This window comes from Scardinius erythrophthalmus, assembly GCF_964197995.2.
Source record: "Scardinius erythrophthalmus genome assembly, chromosome: 18".
Taxonomy (NCBI): Eukaryota; Metazoa; Chordata; class Actinopteri; order Cypriniformes; family Leuciscidae; genus Scardinius; species Scardinius erythrophthalmus.
The window spans coordinates 4,240,166-4,254,268 of NC_138238.1; the positions used below are offsets into that span (position 1 = coordinate 4,240,166).

The following is a 14,103-nucleotide window of genomic DNA, read 5'->3' on the forward strand; positions in this document are numbered from 1 at the left end:
CTCTCCTCTCCGTTGGCGTGTTGCCTGTCGTGTGTGAACTCCAGGCTAGCGTTGGATGACGCCATTCGCCACAGGCAGCTGAACATCTCCCGTTTTTCACCCAGGGTGGCGGGCGAGAACGACTTCCTTCAGACAGTCATCAACAAGGTCATCGCTGCCAAAGAGGTCAATCACAAAGGTCAAGGTAAAGGTCACTGGGCCCAAAGCCTGCACTGGGGTGAACATTATACTAAGGCCCTATGATTTCCATGACGCTGCACATTTAATTTAATAATTGTTACACTTTCATTTGCTTACATTTTAAAAGATTTATTAAAATAATATTTTATGCCTTCATATGGTTACTACTCTTTTTGATAATAAATTTGTATTGAATAAAAAATCTGAAAAAAAAAAAAAATAATAATATTAAAACGGACAACAGAGTGTGTATATGTATGTATAAGTGTATATATATATTTTATATATAAAAAATAAATAAATAAATAAATAATAATTATTAAACTGTTAGTTGAAACAATTAAATTGATTAGACATACTTTTTGAGTATTATGTTTTAATTATACCACTAAAACGAATAATTTCTGAATTCATAGGGTCCTAAAAATTGATTTTTTGTGAAAATGTTAATTAATTGTTGTTAAATTGTATACGTTTTAATAAATTGCATTTTTAATACATGTTAATGTAACCATTAAAACAGAATCAAGAATAATTAAAACAGAAACAAAATGGAATTTGGGGAAAAAATTAAACGTTTACTACATTACCCAAGGTTTACTCATATGCCGTATCTTAACCTACTGTAACTGGTACAAAATCATATCTGTATGGTAAGGAATATTCCTGGTATGAAATGAAGCTGGGATGGTTATTTGACTGGTGTTATTGAACTGCAGTTTAATTATGTGGCCTAGTTTAAGTTTGAGAAGTTAAAAATAAGGGATTTTAAAAACTGATCTGTGGAGATTGAGACCGGGCTTGTCCCAGATACGATCAAACTGTATGTCAGAGTTCCTGCCAGGAGAGTTTCACAATCTAAAGGCGCCTGAATCGTACAAATGGCAAAGTTATTGAGCAACATTAATTGAAGTTGAATGGGGTTTATCAAGCATGAGAATTTGTCCATGCCAAGGAAAATGGGAACCGAATATGTTGTGACACAAGATCTGTCTGGATGCACTGCTGTCAGATAACATCACAATCCATCACCACAAATACAATCCATAAGGAATCCATACAATCCTTAATGGTCATAAGATATATGGTCATAACACAATATGATTTTTTTTTTTTTTTTTTTTGGTGAAGTATGACCTGACTTTTTTTTTTTTTTTTTTCTTTATTGGGTTTTATAAGTACATCCGCAGAGTCGTTTTCATCAATATTCTTAACAGCTCATGTTATTTGCTCAAATTGCTCCATTTAGTCTTTAATTTTGTGGTATAAAATATTCAAATAAAATAACAGTCACTCTGCCTCCTGCAGGGTGTTTTCCCAGCCATTAAACTAATCCGGTGTTCTTAATTATTTTTTGTAGATCATTAATAATGAGATTTTATATTACGTTCCTGTGAGCTGTTAAGCACAAATAGGAAGTGTTTTTGTGTGTCAGTCCTGGAGACTGTGTGTGTGTGTGTGTGTGTGTGTGTGAGTGAGAGAGATTGTGTATGTGTGCATTTAATTCCACTCTTTTCCTTTGGTCCTCAGGTTTGTGGGTTACACTGAAGTTGCTTCCAGGTGATATTCATCAGATCCGTAAAGATTTCCCTCACCTGGTGGACCGTTCCACCGCTGTCGCTCGCAAAATGGGCTTCCCAGAAATCATCATGCCAGGTATCCATCATCAAACTGTAGCTTCAATAAGATTGACAATGAGAAGTCCACCCAGACCATTAATGAAAACTAAGCTGCCGAAGTGACTTGTTAAGGACTTATGCAAATTAGCATATGACAAACCATATGTTGAGTCAGAGTTTTCCAAAGGGTTTCTCACATTTTGGCTGTTGTTGATACTCATGGGCCAGAATAGTCGAGAACAACTAATTTAGTTTACTTTTTACTTGAGAATAAAATAAGAGTAAGCCACCACCCAAATGATGACCTTTGAATGTTCAAGCACCTCTTGTTTTAGCTACTTTTGTGCATTTTCCTACAAAAGTCTAAGATCTGTTTTTAAGATCTCCAAACGGGGTGTTTTTAGCTGTAGATCATATATTGAGTCTGTTAATAATTGAAAATGAGATGGTGTGCATGTTTCTGCAGGTGATGTTCGTAATGACATTTACGTGACGCTGGTTCAGGGGGATTTTGATAAAGGCAGTAAGACGACACCCAAGAACGTGGAGGTCACAATGTCTGTACACGATGAAGATGGAAAGAAACTCGAGGTAATGTGTGTGTGAGACAAGCATTTTAATGAATAATCCAAATTCAATATTACTGAAGCTCAGTCGATAGCATTTTTAGGGATAATGTTGATTACTGTAGAAAATCATTTAGACTTAATTTTAATGAAAATAAAAAATAATGAATACATAATATAATAAAAGCCAGATAAACATGATGCAATTGCTTGTCTATGTAAAGCATAGTTGCATATCAAGTAGTTGCACGTCGAAAGGGAAGATTTAGACATTTTTAAGCAATATGCATATGAACTTTTAAAACTGAGCTTTTCCCCCCTCTTTCGACGTACAACTACTTGATATAATACATGTAGATAAGCTCTTAAAAGCAATCCAAGAGGAAATGTATAAATGCTAAAAAGTAAGGTGCCTAAAATTTAACCCTGGGGGACACCATTAGGGACAGAGTCAATCTCAGACCTGAAAACACTCATAAAAACAAACTGGTAGTGATCAGAGAGAAAAGATCTCAGGGAACTACACTGCGACCAAAATGGTCGCATATGCGACCTTTTGAAATGCCGTTGCGACCCTAATTTTTAATGGGTCGCAAATGTATCACTGATTATTTTTGTACCTATGTTTTAGGCAATATGCTATGATTTACTATGAGCATTCATTAAAACAGAAATGTGTATTTTAAGAATACGTTTTATAACGTGCTCTGAGCATTCAACACATGAAGTTGGCTTCAGCCCCGCGACCGTTACTTAGATTAAAACGTACCATTGTATCAGTGCTGCGCGAGCTTTCTCTCTCTCACAAACACGGACGCGCGCACACAGAGAGAGAAGATAATTGTAAAATGAAAATTGACGGGCTATAGTTTAAAATTTGTTCTTGCTTGTTGTTGTTTTTTTCTGTCAAAATGTCAGAAAGCATTTTGTATTATCCATCCATCGTTTTTAAAATTCGTTAAATGACGGACGTACTGTTAACACAGCCCTCGTTATATGTCGGATTCGTCTAACTTATACTTGACATTATTTTTAGAATAAGTGATTCGTTATGCTATTATTGGACTCCTGTCTATTCATTGTCAACTGTTTTCTATAAATATGTTTGTATTGGCTAACATTTATGCATGACATTTATGCAGCTAATGCGTGTCCTGTTTAAAATGTGCAATGTTCAAACGCAAAGACAGCACGTCACAAATAGAAGCCCTTTTCCCGGTATCATATTTGGATATTGGAATAATAAATTAAGTAGCCTATCTTAATTGTACACAATGTTCCTGTTTTTTGTTTTTGTTTTGTTTTTTACTGTTTAGGGGTTTCTTAATTTTAGACAAGTTGACCAGCACACATTAAATGCAATGCAATGCAATACAATGCATGTGTGTCTTATGTGTGACATATTTTGCACACAGGTAAAGGTGCCCAATATCAGTCATTTCTAAAGTAAAAAAAAAAAAAGAAGTGTTTTGGAAAATATCTCTTTATTTGATTATCAGTAAATTTGTTTTCCATACAGAGATATCGATATCGGTATCGGCCATAACAGCAATATTAATATCGTTTATTATCGGTATCGGCCACAATTTTCACATCGGTGCATCGCTACTTAAGAGTTCAGGAGTCTGCCCATCTGTGCCAACCATAGCATGTTGAAATCCATTTTGCACTTTATTGTGTACTGTATTTTCTATCGCAGTAAATCTATCCCAACCAATGTTAAAGAAAACAAAAACAAGAAGGCATGTGGTTTAAAAGATGGAAAGTAAAATAAAAAGCACATCTGTATGCAATATAGTTTCATTATTGTTCATTATTATCCAGAGCGGCTTACTATAAATAATTTGTGCGACCAAATCATGTTTTGCGCCAGTAACTGAAAAAGTTAGTAGCGCAAGTGCCACCAGTGGAAAAGGTTAGTGTAGTTCCCTGGATCTAATCCAGGTTAAAATGGTCTCAGAGGCCCTGTTTACACCTGGTGTTTTGGTCGATCGGGTCACACGTGGACGATGCTAAATACAGGTGTAAACAGGGTGTGAAACGTCTTGAGCTTGTCCACTTTCGACCATTTCCAGAGGTAGTCGAAAACGCATTCGACCGGATTGCTTTCATAGTGTAAACGCTCATGTGGCCGAATGCGGTCGAACAGCACAAAATACTGTCTTCTCTCCGCATGCTGACCTCATGTGTAAACATTACGGGAAGCCAGACGGGATTTAAACGTTGTCTGCTGAAGACCCAGGTTTGGTTTGAAGACGAAAAACGTACCTTGTTTGTGCTTTTTTACTGCCCACATAATCTTTCCTTCTCACATACACTCGCCCAGTCCCTGCGCCTGTAGAGCGGCTGGTCATTTATTGCCCATAATTGGTGCCTGTCAGCTGTAGCATGTGTGTGTTTGTCAGGCTTTGACAGGCCAGGTGTGTGTGTATGTGTATGTGAGTACATGTGTGTTGAATGCCTGACCCTGACTGTGCAATGGTGAGAAATAAAAACAAAATAAATAAAGCATGCAGTTTTTGCTCCTTAGACCATATGGGCTCCTTATGTTTTCCAGTAGGTAGAATAAAGCCTTGTTCTTTAATATTTCATATATCAGCTCCGTCACTTCTGATCTCAATTAGCTTCTGAATTTGGCAGGGAGTCAGATTAAATTAAATTCTGTGCAACAGTTAGTTTTTTACTGGCTGGTGTAAATGCACAATGACAAAGTGATCAACGTAATGGCCTTTGGTGGTTCCTCTTTTTAAATAGCTATTTCTAAAAATAATCTTAAAAAACAAGAAATGTAATCCCAAATACACTCTACATTTGGTTTTCTTCTTTGCCATCTAGAACGTGATCTTCCCTGGTGCTGGAGATGAAGGCATTCTGGAGTATAAATCAGTCATCTACTACCAGGTCAAACAGCCACGCTGGTTTGAAACCTTCAAGGTGAGCGTCACTTATACTGTCACATCTAATGTGTACTAAAATAAGATAAGATTAATTCATTTGACTCGCCCAAGTGTCAAAATACAAATGTATTCTGGGAATTTTCACATGAGCAATTTAGAGTCCATGTTGGGATTTTCACTATCTTTAGTGGAGGTTAATAAATGCACAAAATAGCATATATTAACATTTATAATTGGACCTCAAAGAAAAAAAAAAATCATGATTTGACCCTTTTAAATGTTTAAAATCTCATAAATATACATTGAACAATAAAGATTAAAGTTCAACGTAAAGGTCACAGTAACTGCACCCTGCTTAAGTGTCTGTTTTAATCCACATTTATGTCTCTTATTAATATTCAAGACCTTTTAGGGTTTTTTTTTCTTTTTTTTTTTTTCTTGCCCTAGTCTCTTTCTAAGCACATCTTATGTATGTGTGAGATCCATCTTGTTTGTGAATTTCTTTGTTGCAGGTTGCGATCCCGATTGAAGATGTCAACAGGAGTCACCTGCGGTTCACGTTCAAACACAGATCATCTCAGGACTGTAAGTTCAGCACACGTTAACGGCTCAAAGTTTACATGCGAGTGCTTTCAGAGCTGTTTAACCAGCGTGTGGCTTACCTGCTGCCTGGAAATTCACTCATAAAGTTGAAGTGTGGTTGAGGTCACAGCATGTGCTTGATGGTGCTGGTGGTGTCGTGCTTCAGACCCTCTGTAAATGTTCTCGAGCATACTTTTTCTTTCTCAGTGGGTTATTAAAATAACTTTTGACTATGACAGAGCCATTTGCATCTGAATGAGTTTGCTATTATTGAGTAGGCTGTTAGGTGTGCGTTTGTGGTGCTCAGCTTTACTGTTGCTCATATGTAGGTTTAGTTATTTGAACTCCAGACTACAGAGTTTTAGACTGATGCACAGCTCATCACATTCGTTCAACAGACATGGAATTATACCTCGAATCATCCTAGCAACCACTCAGAATTCAACTCACTAAAAACATTCTGAACACAGTAGACACTGCATAGCAACACCAGAGAAACTACTCAGAATGTTTAAGCAACTCCATAGCTGCACTTTAAATCTTTAATTTTATTTTTGTTGTTTTTTATTTTTTGTTGTATTTTTTATTTTTTTTTATATATAATTTCATTTTTTTTAATGACTGTTACTAATTATTTTATGTATCTAAAAACTGGAAACTTTGTTTTTAATTTGTGAACAACTAGAGATTAGAAATAAAATATTGTTATATTAATTTTTTGTGTAGTGTTTTAATTTTAATTTTAATTGAAATTTTATTTATAATTGGATTTTATTTCTTTTTTCATTTTATTCATTTATTTCTTTATTTTTAATGACCGTTACTCATTATTTTAAGTATCTTAAAACTGCCGTTTTTATTGTTTTTAATTGCTAAACAACTAGAGACTAAAAATAAAAAAATATATAAAAAATAATAAAATAAAAATAAATTAAATAATGGATTTAAAGTGCAGCTATGCAGTCTTATCAATTAGTCTATCAATTAATCTATTAATAATTTATGTGCCTATACTGTTAATATATACACTCATACAAGGCCTATTTGATTTGGTTTAAAACACAAAACCTTAGTAACAGCATACCAGAACCCAAGCAACCACCCAGAATTCCCTAGCAACCACATAGCAGCACACTATATTTTGAATACTCTATTAACCTCATGAAAACGTAATGGCAAACACCCAGAACACCCAAGTGTTGTCGAGTTTAGCATGGGAAAATGCCTCTCATAATTGCTTCAGAAGATGTAAAAAACTGGTTTATTCTGCAGCTCTGAAGTTGTTTTCTAGCTGTTTGTTTTGCTGAAGAGGGAGTTTGTGAATCATATTGGCAGTGAGTACGAGCATGTTTGAGAATCCTGGAAGGTTGTTTATGGGCCAAGAGGCGTCTGGCGTACGGCTGCGGTCATCACACTTAGCTGTGTGTGTTCAACCTTACCCTGGCAGCCGCGTCTCTCCATCTGCCCACCACATGTTGCCACGGCAGCGCCAGGATGAGAGGGGTGGGGTTTTGTTGCCAGGCGCTGGATGGAGGATGTAAAACTAGTCATTTAGCGCAAACAGACAAACTGGAGCAAATAAACGTCTCGTCAGCTGATCTGATAATAAACACTATGACAGTCAGAGGGTCTCGAAGTTTCACACATTGACTGCTGATCTCAGCACAGTTGTTGTCTAGAAGTGCTGAAATGTCACATTTTTAAACAAGTTGTCATTCTGATGATTATTTTTATGGCAGGTCTGGAGTGAGTTAGTGCAACTAATAAGGATTTACTGTTCAAAAGTTTAAGTTTGAAGTTTTTTTTTATTTATTTTTTACAGTAAAGCCATAATGTTACAATTTCAAATAAATGCTGTTCTTTTAAACTTTTCCTAAATCCTGAAACAAAATCCACAAAAAATGTGAAGCAGCAGAACTGTTTTCAACATTGATAATTATCAGAAATGCAAATCAGCAAAACAAAAACATTAAAATTGATATCCACTTAAGATTATTTCAGATCAATTCAAATCGAGTTAATTCGATTTCCATGATCAACAAGCATTGAAATGCTGACATTCGTTTCAGATTCAATTCAGATCAGATTCTGATTCAATTCACTCTGTTCATATTAAGATCAGTCCACTTAAAAGAGTATCCATGGTCAGTTGCATTTCGAAACACTGACATTTCAGTTTCAATTTATAGGGATTTCTGTGATCATCTGAGCTTTTAAACAGTGGCATTAATATCCGTTTTCTCGAACAGATTGATGCTGACAGGCAGTCAAATGTCAGGGAGAATCAGTTGTCGGGATCTTCATCCCTGTCGTACCCCACATGTCTGCCTGTCTGTTTCTTTCTTTCTGATTAAATTTTGAATGTAAAAACATGAAAATCTCATCTCCTGGTTGATTCTGTCTGTTACTGCCAGAGGCTTTCTGTGGTGTAGGGACCTGGTTCCCTCAATCCTTCTGTCCTGGTACTGCTGTGATGATGATGATGATGATGATGATGGTCATCTCATGACCTTTCTGACTCTCTCTCTCTCCTCTGTCAGCAAGTGCTGTGTTGGCTCTGATGCAGACGATTTTGAGTTAGGAGATTCAAGTGTTTGTGTGGTTTTTCTTAGGTTGATGTTGACATTTCCATTTTGGGATTAAGTACGGGATGTTTCTTTTCTGTCAGAGAACAGACACACTTCTGGATCTCTTGATGAAGCACACAGGCTCTCAGAGGTGTTGTCTGACTGAAATATGCTAGAGATGGTTAGTCACGCTGATCTAGAGCGCTTATCAGATTCTGTTTGATACATTTGTCTATGTTATGAAAAGAGTAAAATGAATAAGGAATAAGTTTAGGTTCAGTTTAGATTAAGTTGCAGGTAGTTTGGGATATCCCCTTGCAGGTTGGGTATCGTTTGAATTTATCGATTCAGATTCTTATGATTCCTAATTTTAATTTGAATAAGGTAAAATAAAAAAACTTTGATATCATTCACATTTATTCTAAGTCTTATTGCAAAACATGTAATTGTAGCTGAATGCCATGAGCAAAGGTTTACAAATACCAAAGCAAAAACAACTAGCCCTACAAATATACATTTCAAGCATTATTAAAGACAAGTAAACACTCAGTACTAATAAAAAAACAAAAACAAATTAGCAGTCTGTTAATAAATAATAAACTGTTTTAGGTTTATTTTCAGTTATTCAGGTACAGAAACTGTAAAAAACACTGCACTTTATAAATAAAATATACATTACTAATGTAGTTACAAAAGATATGCTGTTAAGAACCGCAAGTTAATTTTCTCGTTGTCTTTTATTGTTTGACAACAGCAGGAATATTAGGCTGCTGTCACTTTAAGAGCTGCACGCCTCTAATATACTGTTACATGTGTGTTTCTTTGTCAACTGTTTACATCCACCTAAGACATAACCGACTGTGTGCAATGTTCTTTCTCTGCAGGCAAGGATAAATCGGAGAAGAACTTTGCTCTGTCGTTTGTTAAGCTGATGAGGTATGACGGCACGACGCTGAGGGACGGAGAACACGATCTCATCGTATACAAGGTGAAATCAACACAGTCGCCACTGTCTGCAGTGCTGTGATCTCAAAGCACACACACACACACACACACACACACACACACACACACACACACGCGCGCGCATACAGAGATGTGAGTTGTGTACTGATGCTGCCTGTCTTGGATTGTCTCATTTAACCTTTGACCCCACATCACAATGTAATCATTATGCAATTAAACTTTGTTCATGTGTTCAATCCATTCACATCTGCATATTAAATAGCTTCATTAATGCAGAATGTCGTCTGGCCGAATCCTTTTTGAGCTATGAAAATTAACCCTCATACAAATCATCACTTTACCACTGATGTGAAATCGCTTTTGAACGCTTGAGCAAATCTGTCTCTGTAAAAGTAGAATTAAATGTATTAAAAAAAAGTAACACTTTAGTTTAGTGTCCAATTCTTACTATTAACTAGTATCTTATTAGCATGCATATTACTAGGATATTGGCTAAATATTAGTACTTATAAAGCACATATTAATGCCTTATTCTGCATTACCATATTCTACATCCCTTAATCCACCCAATACCTAACCTTAACAACTACCTTATTAACTATTAATAAGCTTTAGTTAGGAGTTTATTGAGGCAAGTTAGTTCATAATGAGAATTGGACCCTAATCTATAGTGGGTAACACTTTATTTTACAGTGTCCTTGTTACATGTTACATGTACTTACCATAGTATTAACTAGGGATGTCAATTTTCACAAATTCCCATGATCGATCGTCGTTTAAATTAACGATCAATTAATCGATTAATCGTTAGCCTTAATACTGCGATATGCGTCAACTGCAGTGGCATATGGCCAACAGCATGACAGGGTCTGCAAATGCTAATGTTCCTCACCAAATCGATTAGAATGGTTTTAAATAAAAGGGCTAGTAGGATTGTAAAATGTTTCGATGTGATTGATAATTAAATTAATTATTTAATAATCAAATATAACTACTAATACAACGCGTCACCAGCGCCGCCTCATATGCGCTAGAATGTGTGACTGTTGTGGACGCGCTCTTCCTGGAACAACTGCACGCGCTGAATGAATCTGCAACCGTTAAACTGGAGCACTTTGCTAGCACGTTATTTATCTTAAAGAAACGCATCCTATATGAGATTAATCAGATATATTTAAAATAAACAATATTACAAATTATATCTGCACAAAATGACGAAAATTTATGCACAAGTGAACTTGAACTAAGTTACGTGCCATTCATTCAGAACTACTCCTTTTGTGGACGCGCTCTTCCTGAAGCAACGCGACACGGCAACTAAACCCAAATAATTCACAATTTTTTATTACAATATTGTTCTCTTTATAATGTTATGTAATATTACAGTCCCAATAGTCATTATTAGTCGTGCACTGCCGTTTGAGCTGCGCGCGCTGAAGCTGACGCTTTACTACAGAGTTCTTTACCAAATGCATCCAATATGAGATAAATCAGATATAGATAGGCATACACAAAATAAACAGTATTACAACTTACATTTGAACAAAACAAAAGGCTGCGAATGCACACGCAAACTTACATGATGATGAAGGTGTAAAATGGTCCCAAACATAACTCCGGCGCGCTCGCTTTACATGTTTCGCGGTTGAGCAGCACGCCGCGAACCCGCATGAAGACCTGCTTAATCGATGATCGATAAGTTCTATCGATTAAATGTATTATCGACAATTAATCGATCGTCGATTAATCGTTGACATCCCTAGTATTAACAGTAAATGATGCATAATTACATGCAACTAACCCTCAACCAAATCCTAATCATAGGAAGTTCATGTAGTTGCTTAATATTACTCAGTACTTAAATATGTAATTACACTGTAACAATGACACCTTAAAATAAAGTGTAACCCTATATTGTGACCAAAAAACAAAACAAAAAACAGCACAAACATCTGTTTCAACAAGCCTAAATAATGTTTTTCCTGACTGACAGCTGTCATTCATTGAAGGCATTCTTTAGTCTTGTGCAAAAGAGGTGTTGTACTCATGACTGTGTTTCTCTATTTGTAGGCAGAAGCCAAGAAACTGGAGGACTCCACCATGTACCTGAGCTTGGCCTCCACCAAACCAGAGATGGAGGAAAGAAATCCCTCGTCAGGGAAGAACACGCAGCATCTCGGCAGCTTCACCATCAGCAAAGACTCGTTTCAGATCTCAACGCTGGTGTGCTCCACCAAACTCACACAGAACGGTGAGACGCGTTCTCCCCATCATTTCTCTACTCTTCTATCAGTGAAAGTGGCCTTAAGGCCACAAATAGAATAACTAGTGCTGACAAGTCAGTGTTTGCAACCATTTTACTGCAGTAATGTGACATATTTCTGACTAAAACAGCATTTTGAAAGTTTCTGACTTAGACTTAATCAAAGAATTGATTCAGTTGTGAAAACGGGTTCCTGTATATCACAGGTAGTTGAAAATAAGTGCTTGCTAAAGTCAACCAGCGTTATTTTAGTATCATTGAGATACTGTCAGTGTTGGGAAAGTTCACTTTCTACATGAACTAGTTCAAAGTTCAGCTCACAAATTTTAAAATGAACTAGTTCAGTTCATAGTTCATACTTAAAATTTTGAACTAAGTTCACAGTTCCAAAAATGAACTAGTTCATAGTTCTTTTTTTTCATGTTGCTGCGAGATATTATTTTTCAAAATGATTTCCACAGCCCATATAGAACCACAGACAATTATTTGATCAGTTTTAACACTGAAGCTATGCGTCATAAGCTTGCTGCTTTTTGTTTTGGTTTGTAACGTAAGTGATGAGTCGTTCATGAACGATCCATTCATTGCGTCTGTTACGTGACAAATGAACGAAAGACTCGGAAGGTAAAGTAATTATTTATGTTCCCTGTAAACGATTTTTGACTGCATTATAATGATTTCTTAATTCAGAATATGATAAAGATTGCGTTGGTGGATGTGTTCTGGGAATTTGCCAGTTAATAGTATAACATTTAAAGCCCCTTAAATGAACGAAATGACTCGAAAAAAGATTTGTTCATTTTGATGAACGAGATCGAACAAGAGAGTCAGTAGACACTGGTGGCTGGTGTTGCCAGATTGGGTGTTTTTTCCGCTACCAAATTAAGGCCGGTTTATGGTGTGTTTTAGCCGCGTTTTCGCCCGGAAGGCTCTATAGAAATCTGGCACTCTATTGAACGAAGTTAAACTGAGAGAGCGTGCCGTTCACAGACATCAGAATGAACATCAGAGTTCACAGTAACGTTCATCAGGCAGTAATGCGGTACGTTCAGTCACGTTCACCCAAATTATGAACGAGTTCATGAACTATCGTTCAATGAACGCGTTCAGGCACAACACTGGATACTATTACAGTCTTTTTTAATAGACTACTATAATAAGGGGGAACTATAATAACTCAAAAACTATATTTTAATTTAGAATCACACACAATGATCAGAAATGTCTAACAAGAGGGTGAGTTTTGATTTCAAGTTGACATCTGTATGTTTTGTGCTTTGAAGACGAGTTGTGAGGAATTGCAGATGCGGGAAGATTATTACAGTCGGATCACATACAGGATGCAGTGAAGTCCACTGCAGTCCTGACGCAATCGCTCCTTTACTCCCTCCTCTCCTCTTTAAGCATGTGTTTGTTGCTCTATGAATCTTACAGAAACTGCGTACCCATCAGCCTTTGGTCATGGTGTAGCGGCAGGCATGAATATGTACAGTGGACAGGTTCATGACTGGAGAGCACTGTGGTAGTAAATCTGATGAGCGTGTTTAAAATACTGCAGGAACTTAAAATCAGAGATGGATGTCACAGGGGGAGCATAAAGTCGCCCAAGTGTAGGCCAATGAAAATAAATGATACAGGATAAAAGAAAGAAATGACTCCAGTGTTTCTTTCATCGATTAATCTACAGTGCCATAGCAAATAAAGTTATATTGCATCCAAGTTGAGAGCTTGCAGTCTAAATTGATAGTGATAAACCAGGTTAACACAACAAAATGCGAAGACAATAAATTGAATTTTGAACGTAGTCTTCTAGTGGCAAATGATTCATTTGAGCAGTTTGTCAGTGAATCTTTTTGAAAGACTCACAGGTGTTGAATCAGTCTGATGAATATCTGAGCAGCGATGATGTGTATTTTTGAGCGTCCCTGATTTAACGTTTGCATGAGTTTGGGGGCGGGGCTACATGTTTATCCAACCAATGGTAGACAGAGGAAGTGTTTGGGAAACCTGAAAACACTTTGTTATGCAGATTCATTTAGTCATGCAACTTTAAAATGTCACAATAATAGTGTATTTTTTTATAGAAATCTTTTGTAACATTATAAATGTCTTCACTGTTGATCAATTGAATGCATCCTTGCTAAATAAAAGTAGCCTATTAATTTATTTAAAGGGATAGTTCGGCCAAAAATGATATTAAACCCATGATTTACTCACCCTCAAGCCGTTCCAGATGCATATGTCAATCATTTTTCAGACGAACACATTTTCAGTTATTTTAGAAAATGTCTTAATCTTTCAGTGGTTATAATGTGTAGCTATGGGGTCTACCTCCTTCAAGTCCCAAAAATGTTCATGCATCCTTCACAAAAGTAATCCATCCGGCTCCAGGGGGATAAACGAAGGCCTTCTGAGGGTAATCCGTGCGGTTTTGTCGTAAAAATATACATATTTAAAACTTCA

The 14,103-nt window shown here is 36.4% G+C and overlaps 1 protein-coding gene across 10 annotated transcripts in view; it reads left to right on the forward strand.

Moving 5' to 3' along the window:
* The window catches only part of dock1 (dedicator of cytokinesis 1), a 230,549-nt gene that overhangs the window by 48,018 nt on the left and 168,428 nt on the right, over positions 1-14,103 (forward strand). For 6 of the 10 annotated variants that reach the window (XM_081393664.1, XM_081393666.1, XM_081393667.1 and 3 more), the window contains 7 exons: positions 45-184; positions 1,711-1,836; positions 2,266-2,390; positions 5,201-5,299; positions 5,775-5,847; positions 9,296-9,399; positions 11,448-11,628. In XM_081393664.1, coding sequence (XP_081249790.1) covers positions 45-184; positions 1,711-1,836; positions 2,266-2,390; positions 5,201-5,299; positions 5,775-5,847; positions 9,296-9,399; positions 11,448-11,628 — 848 coding nt within the window. The remainder of the gene's footprint in view (positions 1-44; positions 185-1,710; positions 1,837-2,265; positions 2,391-5,200; positions 5,300-5,774; positions 5,848-9,295; positions 9,400-11,447; positions 11,629-14,103) is intronic. The other 4 variants (XM_081393669.1, XM_081393671.1, XM_081393672.1 and 1 more) reach the window with 1 other exon arrangement.